Raw genomic sequence first — 23093 nt, 5'->3', positions numbered from 1 at the left:
GCGCCATGACTGCGCCTGACCACTCCTCATTTTTAGACCAACACGCCCAGAGAAGCGCAAGTTCATTTGCTAGTTAGATGACGAGGGCGCAGGGCGTGAAAATGACAACTGCGCCTGCATCTAAATAGCAATGACACTTGCGACATGGATTATGCGCCCTTCGCTGTCCGCTTTAGACCATCTAAATAGGGCCCTTAGGCTACATGTATCAGATGTGCAAAGGGAGCTGTGCTGAGCTGTGAATAGTTGTCCGAGATAAGTATGTTCCTACTTGCAAAAAAAACAACTTTCACAGGCTCCCGCCAAATGCTGACCCATGTGTGCAAACCTGATGTAGAAATACAAAAGCTGTGCTTGTTCATAAAATAAGTAAAAAGTAAAAATGATGATTTGTGCTAAACAAAAACAAGATATTTACTGATTACTTGGAATAATAAATGATAAAATACATTTATTTCAAAGATATATCTTAGAAACACTCAGCCATACATGAAATAACATAGAAAATGGATATGGGTCATTTTAGACCCATGTTGTGCATTAGAAGGGTAGTGATACAAAAAGCGTTTCTATTCAAAAAGTAAGAAAGGAAAACAAAATACGGATGTATAATGATCAAAAACAAGTTAATTGAGGAAAACCTGGAATACTGAATGATGAAATTAATTTATTGCAAAGATAAAGAACATAAAAACTCAGTCGGGTCACTTTAGACCCATGTTGTGCATCAATAGCTATTTTCTAGAAAATGCACTTACATTAATTCCACTACCACTGTAGCTGCTTAATAATGAAGCCCACTCTTCTGCAACTTCTCTTTCCTCTAGAGTTCCTCCAGACATTTCCTCACTACTTTCTGTTTAACATAGCCTATCTCACCAGAAAATGCTGGCAGTCGGGATATCTTTTCATTATTGTGTAACTGTTTTTTCCCTCCAATTTTATTTTGTAAATAAATAAAAACAAATATAAAAAGTCGTGAGTACATCCAAGTTATAGAGAGGATTTTAAGGCTTCATAAACATACAAAGTCCTGATGGCTTTCATATTGGTCAGTTCATATTTTAACTGGTGTATATTGGGTTTCCTTTCAGTCCACTTGCTTTTGTGGATATGAAACTTTCCATCTAAAATACGATGGTTTAAAAATAAAAGATGTCTTCTGTCCATATTGTTTTTCTCCAAATAAAAAGTGATGTCCTTTTTTTCTTTTTTTAGCAAATTAATCTTAATCCCACATAAAGAATCACATTGTCAACATCAGTCCAAAATAACTGAACATAAATACATTCATGAAATAAATGAACAATAGTTTCTGTGTCCGTTTGCAGAATACACAGGATTCAGACAGAAGGTCTGTACATTTTAAGAATTTCTTTTGTTGGATAAATTAAATGTATATCTTTAAAATAAACATCACCACCTTTATTATTGACTATATATTTTTTGTAGTAAGTCAAACCACTTTCCAGTTAATGTAACTGTATAACTGAGGTTGTCTGGAATCTGTCAATATCAATGTGCTGTTGATTAAAAGCCGAATCTCTCAAAAATACTTTGGTTGATTTGCTGTTTATTTATGATATGCAGCAAGTCACAGAGTGATATGAACGTTTTGATTTATACAACGGAGAGACAAGTCTGTGATAACAGTTAAATGGGAAATTAGTACCATAGGCTACTTTGCAGAATAAGTTTGATCTGTCCTCATATTGTGTGAAAATATCTGAGTAGCATCATCACAAAGCTGCTTCAGTTCTTCCTCCATTTGTTTCATATCTGTGCAAATGAGTTCATAAGTTATGTAAACAAGTAAGCTAGCCTGTGTAGGCAAATGTGTGTGCAGACGATTTCCGTTACGTTAATTCAGTGCTGTATTTCTCAGCACTGGGATGTCGCTCCAACAAGCAACTCACAGCTATGGAAAGTTCAACTCTTCTAGTTTCTTTCAATGTCCGCCCTATCTTGCAGTGAAGGCTATTTCATGAGCAATTGCCCACATCAGCCTCATAGCGTTAACAATTTGATTTAAGATATTGAGGTAGGCCTAACTCACATTTATACATTTAATGATGAACTCATACATTAATTCACCATTAACTCATCATTAATTAATGGTCCACACCATTAGCCTAATTAATTAATGGTTAGGTCACTATGACTTAACCCACTTAATATATCATTATTTAAGGGCGATATTTAATTAATACATTAATTCATATGCGATCAAACTATGTGCCATGGATGGTGGGTTTGTAGATCTGCTTTTCGGTGGATTCTGTGCCCAGGATGAGTGTTCAGGAATAGTGAGCAGGGTCTGACGGTGGTTGTTCCACAACATGTGGGTCTCCCTAGTCCTCAGATCCCCCTGGGATCCCCACGCGGGTCATGGTCTTCATCATTATTGTTTACTTACTACTTGATTAGGCTACTGTAGCCTTTTTTTTTTTTTTTTTGAAAAAAAAAAGTAATTAGAAAAACTACACAGGAGGCGAAAGCTATGATGTCACATACGCGACCTCCTCCTGTGTAGTTTTTCTAATTAAAAAGCTTATATCTCAACAGTTTTACCACAAAGTATGACTTTCTTGGCCTTAAAATTTATGTTTTAAATTCATTAACAACATATTTAGATTTCATGTCGCAACTCAAACGGGAACAAAAGATAATATTGCTCTCCCCATTCACTGCCATTCATATTTTTTCTGATCTAAGGTCCCATGAGCTCTACCGGAAGGGGCGTGACTTCGGCAAAAAATTGTATCAAAACATTAATGCTGAAATGCTAATGAGAGCTGAGGGGAACTGCAGAGTCTAGTGATGACAAATCATACATGATCCAACATTTCTCGAGAGTCTAGTGATGACAAATCATACATGATCCAACATTTCTCGAAGAATGCGCACTGTCTCGATGTAAGTTGGTATTGTCTCTGGCAATGGAACAGTTGGATGTGGCAATATTGCCAATTCTGCCACAGACAAGGCATGGGGGAGCTCCAACTCAGGAATGTGAACTGTCACAGGTGTCTGCAGCCCTCTCCAGTCAACTCTGCATTCCTCATCTGCCTGGAATTTAAATATAAATTATTAGTTGTAAAACTGATCAATTTTTACAGTATTTCTGGTAAGGTTACATAAAGTATATTGAAATAAGGCACTACATTGAATACAATAATTACCTGACAAAAGTTTGCCCTGGTCCCATCTCTCGCTTTTGCTCAACCACAGCTGCAGAGGGGACTGGTTTCTGGTCTCTTCGTATCTCAAGACAGGGCTGAACCTCTGACATGTCAAATCAATTTTATTCAAAATAAAAATGAAATCTCTATACAGTCTGGTATTATGGCACTGACTCACAAACCCCAGACTCCACCTTGTGGCAGGAACAGGCAACAACACAGCACCCCAACTGCTGTGGAAATAAGTAGGTAGGCTATAAGTCGGTATAATAGGTAATATAACAACTTCATGAGACACAATTTGTTCCCCATGATATAAAGCTGCAAGTATCCTATTATTATAGGCTAACAAATGATCTGTTGTAGAAGTGTTAAAAATAGTGCCNGCGTTGTTGCTTCAAGAGCTGACACTTTTGACCCCTGTGATCACATGACGTGTCTACACACACACGTCTGATTAGCATAGCAAGCTAGTTAGCATAGCAATGCTACTGCTCCTGGGTCCATCCGAAAAATAGTTTCCCTGCACCATGTTGGAGGAATTTCTAATCACCGACCAATATTTATTCATATTGCAGGCTAATGAACTGGGGTTGAGCGGACCGGTTGCCATGGCGACAAGTAATCAAAGACAATGCCTTCACCTGTGGATCTGACAGAGACTCTGGACTAATCATACACAGCTGGACTTGATTGCAGGGCACGAACTGAGAAAGGAGATCCGAGCGAGTGACAGTTTGGCTCTGGGAAGCAGAGCTGCTGTAAAGTGCCCGACAAAGCCACCTTTATTGCATTCACGGCCGGAAGGGGGGAGGGGGGCATTCACGGCCGGGTCGGACCAGCGCCACAAGCCTAGACCCCGGTGGAGGGTCTTGTTGATCCGGCCAGTTAAGAGTTTGTTTTAAAGTATGACATCTTAAGTGTCTGTGTTATATTTGCAGTCCTGTCAGTTATAACTGAAAGCCGAGCGCGCTCAAAAACCTCACTGCACATCTTTAAAAAAATGTTTGACAGAAAATTAACCAAAGATAAGGTGTCATATTGAAGATTTCGTTTGAACAAAGTATAATTTAAATTTTGAAACCTGTTTTGTTGACCTTTTTTTGTAATAATTACTTTTTTTGGACTTCAAACATTTTTCTCAGCGCATTATTGGCGAGTTAAGCCAGCTGCCACCTGTAGAAAGTGGTTCTACACACAATAAAGCCTATAGTTTGGGAAAGTATAACACAGAAGTCTGCTGGTTTTAATCCGCCCGTACCCTATTACGCTATTAATTAATAATTAAAATTGAATGGCCCAAATCCGTGGATATCACAGGTTGAGGTGGAGCAGGTCGCTGTTTAATGATAAATCCGTGGAGCTGTCCATGGTGCTGAATTAACACACCTCATTTTAATCCACCTCATCCTGTGACCAGGAGGGTGAAACTCTCTACTCTGCAATGCATTCAAATAGTTTGATACCTTTTAAAAATCTAATACTCCATGTAGCCTAAATTATGGGGTAATATTTTCAGTCACAATGCTAACAGTCTACTCAGACTACCATATGCTGGAATCACTCTAAACGCTAAATAGACATACATTTACAGTTTACATTAAAAATATAACAATTTCATGAGACACAGTTTTTCCTTGATATAAAGCTGCAAGTATTATAACAGAAGATCTGTCACACGCATTTTGGGACACTTCACTGTCAGTTGCTCGCTGTGAGTCTCAGCGCAGTAAAATGGGCTTTTTTCAGATGATCAATTTACTTGACTTGACTATTATTTTTTTCGTTATTGTATAATTGTTTTCAGTTAATCAGACAAGTTTATTCTATTGAAATTTATAATAATTTTCGTATGACATGCTACCTGTCACACGACACCTTGTTGCTTCGAGCTGACACTTTTGACCCCTGCGATCACATGACGTGTCAACGCACGCATGTCTAATAACCACACGTCTAGGCGTGTGCAGGCATTGCACGCGCATTGCATGTGTAACAAGTACACGGTGAATGCACGTGCAGTGCACGCGAAGCAAGTACACGGTGATGGTTGCACATGTAATGTACACGTATCAAGTACGCAGTGAATGCAGTGTGTGTGTGTTCGCTGATACGTTTCACCCCTCATAGTAGCCTATGTCATGTGAGTGGAGTGAACAACACTCGTGTCTCCATAGTAACCCTTTGTAAAATTTAGGCGTGCGGTCACATGGTTTGATTAGATCTGATGTGTCCTAAGTAGGCGCAAGTGACGCGTTGTAGTGTGGTTGGGTGAAACGTTTGACCCCTCATAGTGTGCGCGCATGCGTGCGTGGGGGTGGGGGGGCGTGGTCTTGATTGAGTATTTGGTATAACTACGACAGTTAATACTTTTATTTAATTTTTTTGAATCATATCTGCCACTTCTCCAACCCAAGCTCAAGATCAAGTTGCACCAAGGAATAAGGGAAGCAGTGCATTGAAGTGAATATCTGAAGTTAATGTGAGCAGAAACCTTGATAACATAATTTATTTTTGATTGCGAATTGTTTCATTAATAGCTTAACTTGACCGAAATAAGTGCAGGCAATAGGATCAACCAACAGATGACTGAGCAGCCTTACCCTTTGCTAAAACATCAGCATAGACCCCTTTGTGCACTCGAATAGATTTTTGCCTGAGACCAAACCTTTAAGTGCAACAAGTGTAACCAGTGTAACCAGTGTAACGGTTCATGTGAGGCAGAAAACAGGAATAAAAACTGATGCAGTAAGACAAGGCACTACATCAGATAATCAGGCAGATGACTGGGGGAAAAGGGCTTGTGTGCAGGTGGGTGTGGGGGTCAGGTGACTGTAATTGATGGACAGGCACCTAGGGCAGCTACAGGGCAGTTGAGGAATGGCAGGCGTCTCAAATGTGACATGTCAGTGACTGAGTTGTGACATACGCAACAGTGTGAGCATTTTGCTTGAACGTTAGCTGTCGTGAACTAACAATCATTTCATGACGAACTTGAGGAATGAAATGGAATATATATGTGTGTGTGTGTGTGTGTGTGTGTGTGTGTGTGTGTGTGTGTGTGTGTGTGTGTGTGAGCGTCAGTCAGCTATTCCACCCGCAGTTGCTGCAGCTGATGGCTGTGAGTCTGTCTGATGACCTCCAGAGGACCAGTTTGGTGTTTGAACCAGTCAGTGTTGGAACACTGCACAACCTGCTGCACAACAGGGTAACAAAGACACAGCATAAGGATTCTTTTGTACTCAAGTCAGACACACAGAGTACATGAGAATTGTGTAGTGTACTGAAAAACTGGGGGGTTGGGGGAGGGCTGTTTTTGTCTTTGACTGATAGTTGACAGTGTAGAGATAAACAGGAAACCTGGGCAGACAGAGTAGGACATCAACTAAAGGCCCCTACTGGAATCAAACCAAGTAAACTGTGGTTATATTATATGTGGCTTAACCACTGGGCTACCAGGGCTCCTTGTATGTTGGCTTTTTAGCCCTGCCAGCAGCATGGCTCTATGGATGGCAATGCTGGTCAGTCAGACAGACCGATCTTAACAAACATGTGATGCAGAGTTTGACATTTACACTATTTTGGCCTGTGGCTACAAAAAGTTACTGTGTGGCTATAAGGGGTGGAAATCATCAGAGGCGCCACGATACGATATTACTGTGATTTTAAATATGTTGCTGCTATGCATTGTGGTAAAATATATTGCGATGTATTGTGATTTTTTACCTTTTTTCATCTGTAAATTTTGTCCCGAAAGGAAAACTTTGTCAATGTGTTTTATCTTTTAAGATGAAGTTTTCAGTCGTTCATCTCACCTCAGCGATTTTTTTGCTGCAGCAAAATTTATCTTGTGGACTGAAAAAGGAATTGATAATATTATTCTAGTAGGCTACCTAAAGTTTAATTTGTATTTGTACTATTAATAATATGCTCAATTAAAAAATTAATACTTGGCACTATGTGAGGATACAATGTTGCCACATAAAAACTCCCACACTGTGAGCTTTTTCCACATTACAGTTACAGTTCCACACACATCTTGATTTATTTGCACCCTTTAGTTCAACAGTCTATGAAAACAGCAAACTGTACCCGTCACCAGCTAGCCAGGGCTTGAGACTGATGATATCCCTCATTCTGGGGACTTAAAAAAATGTGTTTGAGACGAATCTTCCCCAGGATGCCTCCAGGATGAAAGGGATTTTTGTATGTATGTATCACTATCACTTGGCAAACGACAAAGTGAATCAAGTGACTACAATGGAGCATATCTTTATGATGTTAGCACAGAAAGGGGTGCTAGTTTGCTGTTAGCTGTTAACAGCTGGTGGGCAGCAGAGTTCTGTAGTGTGTTTGGCTAACTGAGCTAAGAGCTATCAGAGCTAAAGCCAGCAGGACTGAGAGTTTCTGTTCAGAGGAACATAAAGCATTAAAGACTGACCCGCAGTTTAATATAACACAAGTTTACAGTAAATTACTTAATGTCACTGAAGTGAGTACAGTTTGGAGGTAACATTAAAAGTACTTTGAGTTTGGAGTTGCTCTCCATAAGTGTTTACATTTTACCAAACTTCTGTCAGAGATTAAATTAATTAACCTGCTACTTTTACTCCATTGTGTACTGAGGTACACTGGTGAGGTACTTGTACTTTGATAACAAAATGTGTATGTAGCTGTTATTGATTACAAAGTACTTTACATTCACTAAAATCAAAACAATAAGAAACAAGAGTTCACTCAGATAGAATCTTGATTATTTTTAAATCAATCATGTATCTTTTAGTGTGACTTTTTAAAAAATGGCTACCAAAACAAATGTAATGATTAATTTCCTCAGTATTTTAATGGCATGTTTTATTAGGCCACTAACAACTATCAATAATAGCGCGAAAATTTTGCTAGAAAGTTTGACTGTTTTCCTGCTAACCCCCACCACTAAGTAGGTATTGATAGCAGTAGCTGTATCATTGAGGTACATAGGCCACAAGCTGTTTATGTCTACTACATGTAGTACATACTATGGAAACTATGTATTACAGGTACTGCATACTGAAGGCACTATATACTACAGGTACTACATACTGCAGGTAGTTGGTATTATATGTACTACATACTGTAGGTACATGTACTACATACTGCAGGTAGTACATACAGATGCAGCCACTTCAAATTTCCCACGCCAGTTGGAAGGCAGCCAACTGCCAGTCATCTCCCAGCCAAATAATACCCCCCCCCCTCCTTTCTGGGGATGTGCCTAGATTCCACTGAAACACGCCCATTTTTTCAATTACAAGGTGTCACCATGAGATGGCGCTTCCCTCACAGAAACAAATAAACTAACAAAGGTTTAGAGGTGCTTGTTTACCTAGTATTTCCATTCTATGCTACATTATTAATCTACTCCACTGTCTCAGATGCAAATATAACACTTTAATTGCACTACTTTTATTTTAAAGATTTTGTTTGGCCTAGTAGTTACAGTACATTTGTACAATAGCCTAATATAAATTTGTTGCTAGGTTATATTAATATAGGTTACAATAAACCACCCAGCAGTATTAAAGTCAATAAAATGACCACCTTTATCTGCTGCAGCATCAGTGTTATCAAAACATTCGTTATTAAGGAAAACCTAAAATGTTGTTATTATTGGCCCAGGTCTCCGAAAATATTAACTTAGTCTCTCAGAGTAATGAGAAACGTTCTGAACATAACTTAGTGCCTGAAAATAATTACTTAAATCATTCTAAATAGTTGTACATTAAGAGACTTTAATTTTAAAATAACATTAACATTAATTACGAGACAAAATCATTCTTGTTTGTTTATAATGTGAAGAATTGTTATTAAAGTTAAGAATTGTTATTCTTGATGTACAGCACTTTGTTTCAGCTGTGGTTGTTTTTAAGGAAATAAAGCTTGATTGGATTTGATTGGAATTGTAAAATGTCCCTTTTACGAGGTAGTTCAGACATTGACAGTGACGATGTGTTGTTGAATGTTTGCATCAAAAGTTCGTATAGCCCACTTGGTGTGATGATCTGAGTGACTGAAACCTATTCAGATGCAACACTCACCCATTCAGAGGGAATGAAAAGGTTCATGGTAATGCTAATTATGTGTTTGAGCCCTGTCACCTTCCAAGATAAACAGGACCACATTATGTTGCGTTAGTGAAGGGCTACTTCACTCCTTTCCAGTTGAACTCTGCAGGCTACGTGCAGCTTGACCGTCGTTGTGGCTGCATGTGAGGATGAAATGCCAATTTCACAAAAAAAAAAAATTCATACGAGCGAAACTTTATTGCACGCTTGCAAAGCACAGCCTGCTGGGATGTTTCTATCTACTGGCATCAGAAGGGCTCTTTAGGACTAAGTACATACAGTACATGTGTGCACAGTAATGAGCAGGTGAAATGTCTGTCTAGCTTATGAGGTGTCTCAAGATTTAGGAACATACAATTTTATTGAAAATAATAAAAGTAAAAAGTCACTTAAGTGCTGGAAGTTGTTATTTACGTGACGACGCCTGAATGCAACACAGGCTCCGAGTACATACAGTGCCGTGCTGCGCTGCTGTGCTGCGCTGCGCTGCGCTGCTGTTTGTCTGTACATAACAGCAGCCTGTTGATGGTTATTTACACACTGTCTACATAACAGCAGCCTGTTGATGGTTATTTACACACTGTCCATATCAATAATAATAATAATAATAATAATAAGGTAACAAACTGCGCTGGGCTCGGGTTAGGCGTGTGTGCGCACATGTCTGTATGCGCAATACAGAGAGCAGAGGAGAATTGTTAACACGTGACCATGTAGAGACAGAAATGACACGATGACATAACACCATAAATAGTATATTGTTATGTCATACGGATTACTGTTAATTTATTATGCTGATCAATCAATCAATCAATCAATTTTATTTATAAAGGCCAATATCACAAATCACAATTTGCCTCACAGGGCTTTACAGCATACGACATCCCTCTGTCCTTATGACCCTCGCAGCGGATAAGGAAAAACTCCCCAAAAAAAACCCTTTAACGGGGAAAAAAGATCTGTTCTGTACGACATCTATTGCACGTCTGTCCGTCCTGGAAGAGGGATCCCTCCTCAGTTGCTCTTCCTGAGGTTTCTACCGTTTTTTTCCCCGTTAAAGGGGTTTTTTTGGGGAGTTTTTCCTTATCCGCTGTGAGGGTCCTAAGGACAGAGGGATGTCGTGTGCTGTAAAGCCCTGTGAGGCAAACTGTGATTTGTGATATTGGGCTTTATAAATAAAATTGATTGATTGATTGATATATGAAGCGTCTGTCACGCAAATTAATATAACTTTGGTTTATAAAGAGATAAGACCGAGCCCCCTCCTCTCCTCTTATATGCTTTACTCACAGCACAAGTGTGTGAATTGACCTGGATATAGCGCCAAATAATAAAACGGTAGTTTCTAAAGAGCTAAGACGAAAAAATAACATAAAAAAAAATCAGCAGCCGTGATCATATTTCAGGTGGGCCGCTGCTAGTTGCATATAGGGGAAACACATGAGCCTGTAATCTCTCACTGACTGACAGCCTCATCAAAGTGACATTTTACAATTCTTCATATTTAAAACTAACGAATTTGTTAGTTTTCCATGAAGCTGCTCAGGCATCAGTGGTAAGGCGCATAATACGTGCACTTTCACAAAGACATGTTAAGGCCCGAACATACTCGGGCGTACTATAAGCGGAGCGGACTCCGCAAGGACTGTCCGCAGTCATTCGGGCTTCCATAGTCCGTGAAACACACTACATTACCCACAATTCTTGCGCGTCGATGTGAAAAATACATGCCGAGCAGTCACTGGTGCGCGGAGCGGAGTCCACGCGGTCATAAAATCTGAGCTTTGCGCGCACAGGGCTTGCGGACGTCCGCTTTTGGTCCGGGCGGACCTCCGCGAAGTCCGCCCCGCGTACGTTCCGCCCGAGTATGTTCAGGCCTTTAGAGTTTTGTTGTGACAAAGTTACAAGTATTTGAAAATGGCAGGGGGGTAAAAATGACCCCTAGGCGGTTCTAATGTTAATAAATAGTAATAAACATTTTATCACAAATTCCTTTTGCATCAGATCTTGTGAAATATCGCTTCCATGAATCTGTTTTGACAGACAGAGACAGCTCAGTGAGGCAGAGCGTGTGCAGAGCCTTGTACAGTCCCGTCATAATGATAATTAAAAAAAGAAAAGATCTATGTAATCATTTCCAATATTCACAAGCTGTTTTTATCTAACAAAAGATTCTGCTTCAGTCCATATTTGTTGGCGTGTAGTCATTTTCGCTGAGGTTAAAAAAAATCATCGTCTTTTGCACATTCTGTAAACGGAGTGGGGTGGTGTAACAGCACCATAAATTANTTTTGCACATTCTGTAAACGGAGTGGGGGGGGGGGGGGGGGGGGGGGTCCAACAGCACCATAAATTATATTTACATAGCCATAATAATGGTATTATGTATATATATATATAGATATATATATATATGTATATATATACACACTATATTACTAGATTTATTACTATGACATTATTATCATTACCACTGCAGATAAACTTAGCCGCTAAGACTAATGATTCAAACGCAGTTTTGTTCTTGCTGTATATCGCTCAGTTCCCAGCTGCAGCACTTTAATTTTCATGCAATTCTTTTGAATAACAAAACGCTGAAGCATAAATATTTATGTCCTATGATATGGTAGCCTGATAATCATTAAATGTGCTCTGTATGGGAAGCTCTCTCAGTAATAAGAGGTGCAGTAAACCGCTTCAGCTTCCACACTCACTGCTCCTCCTGGTGGATAGACTGACCATTGCAACTGGTTTCTACAAATTAAAATTAGGGGCATTACCGGTTGGCCCAGTTTTCTCTACATCATCGCGGGGGATCTCATTAGAGCTACGAGCCCGTCAAGGTGACGACAGGGACCCGTCACGGATCGGTCACAGTCCCACCAGGGACCAAACGGAAATTTGAAGTGGCTGCATCTGTACTACATGTACTACATTCTGCAGGTACATACTACATGTACTACAGGTACTGCATACTACATGTACTACATACTGTAGGTACATACTACATGTACTACATACTGCAGGTACATACTACATGTACTACAGGTACTGCATACTACATGTTCTACATACTGCAGGTACATACTACATGTACTACAGGTACTGCATACTACATGTACTACATACTGTAGGTACATGCTACATGTACTACAAGTACTGCATACTACAATTGATAATACAGACATGAGAGGAGCTGTTCGTGGAAGCTGAGATCATTATTATTAAAACAATTTTAAGACAAATGTAAACACACAATTAACACAAGCAGTCCAGAGTATGAGTGATCTATATAAATATTTAATATTTTAAAAAGCATAAAGGTGAAAAAAATTATTGAATCATAAGTGTGTGTGCGTGGGTGCGTGCATGTGTGGTCTACTCCCTGTCCCTGCAGTGTGCAGAGTTCCCAGTGCTGCAGGACAGGTGGCTGCTGTCAGTGTTGCTGCAGGTGTGTGAAGGTCTGGAGTACATTCACAGGGGAGGCCTGGTGATGAGGGCCCTATCTTCCCACACTGTGGTCCTCACAGAGTTTGCAGTAGCCAAACTAACTGGTTTAGGCTTCATTGTCCCCAGGTAGGCATGCCCAGGCCTACACCAGCTTGTGGAGGGCTGACTATACCCAAAGAGTGCAAGATAACCAAAAACCGCATTTGCGTTTGTCTTAATAGCAAGCACTCAAGTAGATGTTTCCGCAATAAATACTGAAGAAAAACATTTTTAGAAATTAGTGAAATGACCTGATTGTGTTTGGGAACTCAGAGTTATTTCTGGCAGCTATAGGCTCTACCTAAATCACTTCTTGACACTTAGTTGTAGCACCCAAGGAAGTAATATTTTCCTGAAAATGTAATACAATTTTCACTTAACCTGATCAAAAATGTAATCAAACCCAATAATTTAATAACTTGACTATTTATGCAATAATTTACTGATATTGTAATAACTGTTACCAATACATAATTTAACCAATAAAGGGCCACAGGCTGGAATCAAACCCACGGCCACTGTGACAAGGACATTGCCTTTGTATATGGCACACCTGTTCTACCCACTAAGCCACTAGGCACCCCAATTGTATAGATCTGCCATGCTGCGGGGGGGGGGGGTATGTGAAGCAACCATGTTTTCATAGACATGGATGTAAACTGTAAAGACAATTCTAGTTTTTTCTTTAAATCTTAATTTATATGCAGATGTTTATAGATAATAGTTGAAAAGACCAGCACATCGGCCTTTGCCCCCAGAGGCTTCTCGTTGTCAAACCGATGGATAACTGATGGTTTCCAAGATTGGGATCTTAGATCAGACACCATCAAAAGATAACAAAAACTGCAGAGGATGGTGCATTGAGTGCTAAAGGACTATGACATTATAACACATAGTTTAACGGATGTTGTTGTTGGTTTGTAGTGAATATATATAGAAGCATAAATGATAAACTTATTAATATTTCTCATTAGTATAGTAAGGAGACGGCTTTTAGTCCTGGTAAACATACTGTGTTTTACTACATTATTGGTTAAAATAATATTCTGTGTGTGTGTGTGTGTGTGTGTGTGTGTGTGTGTGTGTGTGTGTGTGTGTGTCCAGCAGTCAAAGTACATGTGTCAAATCCCCCATCCACATAGTCTTGCCCCCAAGCCTTTACAGATGGGCTGCTCCAGAAGTCATTAAACAGCGGCCGTGCACAAAGCAGGCAGACATCTACAGTCTTTGTGCTCTGATCCAGGAACTCTACACAGGTAGCTGTCACATACTGCCCTCTCATCATGGATAGAAACATTGTATGTCAGGGAACAATAGCTGAAATGTTGTTCGGAGGATTTTGCTGTCACTGTGGTCTTTTTATAACATGATCACATGAAAATAATTTGATGAACAGGATTAATATCGTGAGTTAAATGGTGTTTTGTGTTTTTCCTTTCTCGATTAAATGAAAATTTGCCTAATGTTACTTATTTTTAGTCTGGAGGAATATAATATTAGAGTTTAACAAAAATGAGCATTTGAACCAAAAATAAAGATGAATAAATGAATAAACTTCAATGAAACTGATAAGAATTCCAACATACAAACAGGAATTAAAAAGTTGTGATTTTACGTTTCCTGTAGTTTTAGGACATACAGTAGGTAACAGTTTGTCAGTCTCTTGTTTTCTACGTTGTTTCAGACAATGAACCATGGGGCACACTGGACCTGAATGGGATCAAAATGGTGATAGATTCAGGACAGGTCCTGGCAGTAGACAGCAGCATTCCACAGCCTTACTATAATGTGGTCCTTGAAGGCCTGCAGCAGCACCCACAGGACCGCACGTGCAGCCTGCAAAGCCTGTACAACACTCTACGACAGGACATCAAGGTGTGCCTAACTTTATATGCTTCAGTCTCTGCAAGGTTAAGGCTTGTTTGGTGTGTGTGTGTGTGTGTGTGTGTGTGTGTGTGTGTGTGTGTGTGAAGGTTTATAGTTGTGTGTAAGGGCAAGGTTCACATTTTTTAAGTCTATGTTAAAATAATGCTTGCATGCCTATATGTACATTGAAACAGTTACTGATTTCTGTGTTTTTTTCCTCCTGTCTATACTGGCTATGAAGAGATCCCTTCATAAAGGGATTTCAGTGTAAGTGATGGGACAGATAATCCACAGTCATTGTTCACAAATGCATTCTGTCGTCAGTTTGAACATTTAATGTCTTGTCTTTGTACTGTATTCAACTGACTATGGGTCAAAATGAATTTGCACATCATTGCATTCTGTTTTTATTTACATTTTACACATCATCCCAACTTTTTTAGGAATTGGTGTTATAAGTAAAGAGTAACTTAACCCCCTATGTAAATAATATTCTTGTAATATTTTTGTTGATACTGTTTTAAATAATATGTTTTAGAATGCTCATGGGTTTAGAGGTCTGCAGCACTTATCAAAGATATGTTTCCAGTTTTTTTTGCATGACAGAACATTTTTCATTCTGCACCGAGATCCCAAGAAATAGCTGGAAATGAGCCTTTACATGACACACTTGTACTTGTGTGTGTGCTGCAGAGGTTCTCCCTGGAGGAACAGCTGCGTGGTGGGCTGTGTGCTTACCCAGAACAAGAGCCTGAGGTCCAGGACACAACACAGCATAGCATCATTGGAGAACGAGTGCAGAGCAGTACTAAGCACAACACAAAAACATGCAGGATTCCCATGAGTAATGAATAAGCTAAAGATTAATACTGTGTGCAGTTACACAACTCGTGATTTGTAAATGTGTAAAAGTGTCTGCATGTTGCAAATTCCTCATAAATTGATTATAAAATGCCTCTGTCTCCTTCAGTTGTCAGGCCAGTAACAGTGAAGGCAGACACAATAGTGAAAAGACAGGTCCACTTGGACAGACAACTGTACAGAGGAGCAAAGCCAGAGCTGGGACAAGGAGAATCCATGTTCCACCAAGTCTGCCCTTCCACACACATACTTCCTCTGCTTGACGAGTTTGAGTTACGTAGTGTTGAGGAAGAACCTGAACCAGAGGCAGACATAATCTGGGAGATAATGGAGCAGCTGGATGGCCTGAAGCTGTCAAAGTTAGCAATGGATGAGCAGATCAGTACCATTGCAGTCAACCTCAAAGTGTCCCAGGAGCTGGTGCAGCAGGCCAACAGGAGCCTAGACACAGTGGAAAAACACCTCCAGCTGGCCCACAGAGGGGAAGATCAACTGGACTCAGTGACCGGACTCAGAGATGCTCCTCTCTGTATCCACACCAACTCTTCTTGTTCCTCCTCCACCTCTTCCTTCTCTATGTCCTTCTCAAATCTTTCAGGAGGTAGTGCTGCTGTTGGACCACCTTCAAAGCAGTACACACTTTTACCGCGCAGGAGAGATAACTGGGTAAAAAAACTGGAGGCCCAGCTTTTGAGTAGAGAATGGGAACTGCTGAGCCAGGAAGAGCTGGCCTTATGGCAGAGTCACTATCCAGCTGAACAACAGCAGGATGAGGGGGACTTGTCGCTGCCTTTCCTTTCCTTAGGTTGCTACAAGACAGAGAGCCATTCAGTGGGAGCTGATGACAGCACAGACAAGCTGAGCAAGTACAGATCAGCTCTGGACAGCAGCCTTCTCACCATCCTCTCTGGGAAGAAGCAGCAGGTACATGGCTTTACTCAACAAGGCTGTTACTGGTTTCTAACACATAGTTAACTTTTTCCCACCTCTTCATCACAAGCAGCACAACAGCACTATATATGTACTGCACTGCAGGGAATCTTTTATTATTAGCCAGCGATAGCTGTGGCTGGAGGCATTATGTTTTTGAGTTGTCTGTCTGTTCCATTCTTGTGATTGTGTGTAACTCAAGAGTGCCTTGAGGGAATTTCTTCAAATTTGGTACAAACATCTCAGTGGACTTTGGACTTTACAATGAACTGATGGTGGTTGTAGGTCAAAGGTCAAGGTCACTGTGACCTCATCTGTCTCATTATTGTATATCTAATATTTCAAGAACACCTAAAAGGAATTTCTTCAAGTTTTGGACAAATGTCCCCTTGAACTCAGCGATGAACTGATTAGACTTTAGTGGTCAAAGGTCAAGGGCACAGTGACCTTGCGTTCGTCTCATTCTTGTGAGCATGATATCACAGGAAGGCCTTGAGGGAATTTCCTCAAATTTGACACAGACATCTACTTGGACTCAAGAATGAACTGATTAGAATTTGGTGGTCAAAGATCAAAGGTGTCACTGTGAACTCACAAACTATTTTTTTGGGGAGAACTCCAGAATTCATATGCTAATTATGGCAAAATTTCACACAAATGGGGCGTCGATAGCGTAGTGGATAGTGCAGGTGCCCCATGTAGAGAGGCGATGCCTCGCAGCAGCGGTCACAGGTTCGACTCCGGCTTGCAACCATCTCTGCATGTCACCTCCCGCTCTCTCTCTCACCCCCTTTCACTCTGTCCTATATAATAAAGAACTCGTTACCAAGAAAGCGAACGACTTCTTAAGTTATTTGGAATTGGTTCGGTTTTGTGGCATCAGACACCCAATATAATGGTAGGGGAAACACTGCCATATGATGAGAAAGGGGCCCGGTGGAAAGCGATCACGGATGCAGTCGTGATGTATATTGCAAGAGATATGGTACCCATATATACAGTGGAAAAACCGGGGGTTTATTCACATGCTGAAAGTTTTGGACCCCAGGTATGTGCTACCAGGCCGCAAATATTTTTCTGAAAATCGGAGATTTTTTTTTTAGGCCATATCGCCCAGCCCTTGCGTCATACTTTAGGAACAGAGGGGGAGACATTTGCTCTGAATTGGTGATTAGAGTTGTCACAATACCAAAATTATGACTTTGATACAATACCTGCCAAAAATATTACGCTACTCGATACTAACGATATAATACCAAAAATATGATACAATACCCCCCAAAAAATGATACGATACGATACTAGCGTCTTTTAAAATATCTATAGTAATAAAAAAAATCTGCATGGTTCCCTTTTTACCAACTTGTTCCTGTCAAGCTTTTTGAACACTTAACAAATGGCATTAATATTAGTATTAGCCTACAGCAAAATATACAAATGAAAACCACATGGTGGGATCATTGCATTGATTGCACATGGCTATGTAGACCTATTGTCTGTATCCGATGGATCTAATGACATTTTCCATAAGTATGAGCACTTGTAGAGTTACATACTTTTACAGATGTGTGTTTGAGGGGTGAAACTGAAGCTATGTGGGATGAGGACATTAAAGATGGACACAGAATGAAAGGGCAATTTCTCCCCTTTATTGAAAAACAACAATGAAAAAGACGAGTCATAGTAATCTTACTGTTGGCAGATTAAATGCATAATTTTCAGACTGTGGCAGTTAACATTGCTATTGTGAAAAATGCAATTTCATTACGTTAACCACACTGCATTATGACCATTGTCCTACGCATCACCAAAACTCTGTAACTCTGTAACCCTGTAAACTTTGTAATACATCTGCGATGTATCCAAAATAATTCCAGATTTCACTTAGGGCATGTTTTTTATCAACAAGCCGAGGGCGGTCGGCAAGAGCTCCTGCTGCACTTGAGGCCATGTCTCCCCTGCGATCACTCACTGCCTCTGACTGAGAGCTGCCTGCTGCGTGTGTGAGAACTGGCAGCCCTGCCCACACACTCTATGCGTGCAGGCAGCATGACAGGGAGCGCAGCAGTGAGTGCGCTCTGATTTTGCGCTATTTTAATGAGCTATTGATACTAAAAAATATGTAATATCGTATAATTCTCAACGTGAGGGTACCTTTCTGGTATCGATATATATCGATGTATATGTACCGTTCTGGTATCGATATATCGATGTATATGTACCTTTCTGGTATCGATATATCGATGTATATGTACCTTTCTGGTATCGATATACCATGCAAGTCTATTGGTGACACTAATTTTGAGTGTCCACCTTGAAACTGTGCTGATTGTATAGAGCTTCTGTGCTGACAGGGGGGAGATGTGTGTGAAGCATCTATGTTTTCACAGACACGGAGGCCGACAACTCCTGTGCAGTGATTCTCGTTGCTTTTAAAATACATTGGCCTGAGCATTTAAAACGTATAAATTGTTTGTTCTCTGCGAGTAAGGAGTGAGTTTCTGCCCCAAGTGAAGAAGTTCAAGTAAGAGTAAACATCTTATATGTCTCCTCCAGATATCCAGTTCACAAGAAAATGCAGACATTACACTGGAGGTGTGCATGCCAGCAGCTCGTGAGAGTCAACTGCTAGATACTCAAATCACCAGTAAGCCACTGATATTTGCTGCCATTTTAATGTCAAAAATGTGTGAGGCAACATATTTGCAAACTGGTGTAAATGTTTAATCGAATTTCTCTGTTTGTTTTTTTCCCAGAATATGAGAGCTTTCCAGACAACTTTGAGAAAATAGAACATGATCCTGATATTAGTGGAATAAAGGCTCAGTATACACCTGACACTAACATGTAAGGACACTGACATGAACCTAAAGGTGCTTCATATTGTTAAGTGTATTGAGACACTATGTGCCTTTAAGATATGGAAAATAACTATAAGTAACTTTTCGTAGTTGTAGTTATTGTCCCCTAGGGCTGTCAGAACGAACTTCACTATTCGAAAACAATTCGAATTATTGTAAAAATAAGCATATTTGAAGTTGGAAACTAAGGTTTGAATATTTTGAAAAAAACAAACAAAATGGCGCTCTACCGTGCATTAAGAGATTTTTTTGGGGGAAATACATGACCGTCAGAGAAGCCCCGTTTGTCACGACCGAACAAGGACCTGAACCCAAATGCACGACTCGACAGACAAAGTACAAAATCAAAGAGGAAAGAGGAAAACCCTACACTAAAGCTAAGAACAAAAAGAGATCTAGGAAATAAACGCTAGACTAAGAAACAAACAGAAAATCACTCTACTTAGGCTGCACTATCACTATGAAAAAACAAACAGAAGACAAACATGAACAAAGTATCAAAATAACAAGACCTGACAATGGCAATGGCAAAATAGCATGGATACAACACTGGTTCTCTGACACGAAGGACAAGACGAACTGGCTCAGGACAAAGGGAGACACAGACAATATATACACACAGGGTAAGGGCACAGGTGGAAACAATCAGGGGCGGGGCAGACAATCAGACCAGCGGGAAAACACACAGGGGAAGGAGCAAGTTGCCTGAAACGAGAGGAGAGTTACCTTTCAAAATAAAACAGGAAATCACGAGACAACATAGACACAAGACAAACTGATTAAATTAACTTAACAACGTTTCTTGGTTATGACACCGTTTACAAACAGACCTACAATCCATCTCCTCTCCTCTCCTCTCTTCTCAGTGGAGGGTGCCCTGTCAGCCCTGCGCTGACAGTGACAGGGCACATCTCTTTGATCCGAAGTGACACAGCCCGTTTGCTCATGCTTCGGGGTCATTCAATAGAGTAATTGCAAATAAATATTGTTTTAATGTGTAACTATTGAAATGTTCACAAGGGCTTTCATAAATTCCTACAATGTTGTGGCACTGCCGCCTTTGCTGGTTAAAAGTTAATGACAGCGACTTGAAGTGAGGAGGAGCAACACATCTCCGGCTGTGCAGCTGCGCTGACAAGCTGGAGACGCTCACTTTTGCATGTGATGCAAAATATTAAAATAACGTCATTATGACACAAAAAATATAGGCCTAGGCTATAGCCTATTAAGGAAAAATTTTAATATTATTCGAATTTTTAACATACAGAAACATTAAAAATTCTAATCTGATTTTGGGGGAAGATTGACAGCCCTATTGTCCCGACAAGTAAAGTACACAATGAATGAAAATTGAACAGTGCATATTTATTAGTGCTAAGAGCCAACAGCAGCTGTCGGCTAACCCTTGTTCTTCAGACGTTGCTTAGATTATCCAAATTAACATGGTTAAACTACACAATTTGTATTACTATAGCTAGTCTGTAGTCATTTAAATCATGTTCCTGATTGACATGAGGATGATCATGATCCCTTCACAATAAAATACAAATACGATTATGGCAAAGGAGGCGATCAGCACAGTCAGCTCAGAAAAAGTTTGGATTTAGTTTGGAGGTTAGTGAAGGAGCTGCATAACCTGGAAATCCGGATGCCTCGCCAGTAACAAATTCGAATTTGCTCTGCATGGGGATCTGGCCCCAACGAGCAGAGCCCAGTGAATCGCCATCGGACCAATCAGATCAGTCTATCTGACAAAGGCGGGCCCTAGGCAGGCGTAACATGATGAGGACAGCCCTGCGCCATAGGAGTCGAAAAGTAAACTAGGGCTGTAGTCAACCAAAGAAAATCTTGGTCGACTAAAGTCGCACATAATCTTCAACTAATCGATTATTCGTGGGGGGAAAAAAAAAATCTGCACATTATTTTTACTTCTGCGATGGTGTGTCTGTCATTCTGCAGTTACACCTCCAAAACACTAGTCGGCGGTGGAGGACTCTGTTAAGTGCTGTAAAGTTTAGTTCAAATCAAACTTTATTTATATAGTTGATTCAAAATACGCATTAAATATGGATAATAGGGACAATTTCAAACACAAGTACGCAAACTGGCTTCCATATAAATCGCAGAACTGACAGACAAACACTTGTCTTTATCTGGACACATTACCCCCCACTAATACAACATGCTAATATATGTTATTAAGTCTATGGCGTTTTACATTGTATAAATTAACCTAGCGTCTAGCGATCTTTTCCTCTTCTCATAACCAGGGACAACAGCAGCATCTAACAAAGGTAACGGCACATAATTTGGCTCCATTACAACTCACAAGATTCACCAACAAAACAACTGTCTTATACTAAACACGTTTTCCAAGCAAATACAACATGCTAACGTTATTAGTATGGTATACATTAGCCTAGCGACGAGCGGAGATTCCCTCTGCTCATATGAAGCCAGGATAAATCCCTGAAGGGTAAATCACACACACAACTTAAAATGCTATTTTAGTGGAGGCTTTACTGTCTTCATAATTTATTGTTTTTTATCTGTGAAATACAAGTAAATACAAGCTTTGTTTTCACTGAGGGAAATGGTTTCAGCTTACAGAAACAGACAGGAGGTAAGGTAACCCCCCCGCCATCCAAATAATGGATTAATCCTGGAAAGCTATTGATGTAGCACTTTTCTCCCTATGAAAGTAACACAGCAATTATTCGACTAATGAGAATTTGGTCGGATGAGAGCATAGCTACCAAATAATCGACTACTTGACCAGGAGTCTACAGCCCTAAAGTAAACAGCCAAGATGGCAGCTGCCGAAGGACCGTGTCCATTCAATTAAGCTTTGGAAGAAATGCTAAGCCAACTACACTTATCTTTTCCCTTGAGAGAGGAACAGAAGACTGCCCTAGAAGCCTTGGTTTCTAGGGCAGTCTTCTGCTGAAATTAGAGTTTTGACTAGTCAAAATCTAATTACAGATATCTTGAATAAGAGTTTTGACTAGGCAAAATTATGTTGCAGATATCAGTAATGAATATCCAGTCTAGCTATTAAATGTTAAAACGGCTTGCCATACAGGAAGAGCAACTGAGGAGGGATCCCTCTTCCAGGACGGACAGACATGCAATAGATGTCGTATAGAACAGATCAACATAATAAATTAACAGTAATCCGAATGACACAATAAGACAGAGAGAGAGACAGAGACAGAGAGAAATGCAGGACAGACGGTAACGGTAATAGCTTACAACAACATTAATGAAAGTAATAATATTATAATTACAATTATGGCTATTGTGGTACAATATGTTGAAAGTATATATTAATATCTGATAGTATACATATGTGACAATAATCATATGTGTATAATAACAGTAGAAGTATGACTAATGATAACAGCAGCAGGAGGCATCAGGCAGGACCACGGCAGCAGCACAACCACACACGTCACACTATCCAGGCACCGCTGCGATGTAAGTTAACCTGAGAGACAGTGGAGCACAAAGGCTCCGGAGAAGAAGCCGAGTTAGTGACATGAAGTACGGCCAAGTTAGCAAGATGCAGTAACAGGATATGAGAGAGAGAGAGAGAAGGAGAGAAGGTGCCCGGTGTATTATAGGGGGTCCCCCGGCAGACTAGGCCTAAGTCAGCCTAACTAGGGACGGGTACAAGGCAAGCCTGAGCCAGCCCTAACTATAAGCTTTATCAAAGAGGAAAGTCTTAAGTCTAGTCTTAAATGTGGAGATGGTGTCTGCCTCCCGGACCGTAACAGGAAGATGATTCCACAGGAGAGGAG

At 40.2% G+C, this 23093-nt stretch overlaps 1 protein-coding gene across 1 annotated transcript in view; it reads left to right on the top strand.

Annotated features, from left to right (window-relative positions):
• The window catches only part of LOC126384363 (inactive serine/threonine-protein kinase TEX14-like), a 66260-nt gene that overhangs the window by 32414 nt on the left and 10753 nt on the right, over window positions 1-23093 (top strand). Inside the window, exons 10-17 of the mRNA XM_050035388.1 lie at window positions 6267-6390; window positions 12684-12862; window positions 13880-14031; window positions 14460-14650; window positions 15335-15485; window positions 15612-16426; window positions 18989-19079; window positions 19189-19279. Coding sequence (XP_049891345.1) covers window positions 6267-6390; window positions 12684-12862; window positions 13880-14031; window positions 14460-14650; window positions 15335-15485; window positions 15612-16426; window positions 18989-19079; window positions 19189-19279 — 1794 coding nt within the window. The remainder of the gene's footprint in view (window positions 1-6266; window positions 6391-12683; window positions 12863-13879; window positions 14032-14459; window positions 14651-15334; window positions 15486-15611; window positions 16427-18988; window positions 19080-19188; window positions 19280-23093) is intronic.

This window comes from Epinephelus moara, chromosome 3 (assembly GCF_006386435.1).
Source record: "Epinephelus moara isolate mb chromosome 3, YSFRI_EMoa_1.0, whole genome shotgun sequence".
In the NCBI taxonomy this organism is placed as follows: Eukaryota; Metazoa; Chordata; class Actinopteri; order Perciformes; family Serranidae; genus Epinephelus; species Epinephelus moara.
The sequence above is the reverse complement of the archived record's forward strand: the minus strand, read 5'-3'. Positions and strand labels throughout refer to the sequence as shown.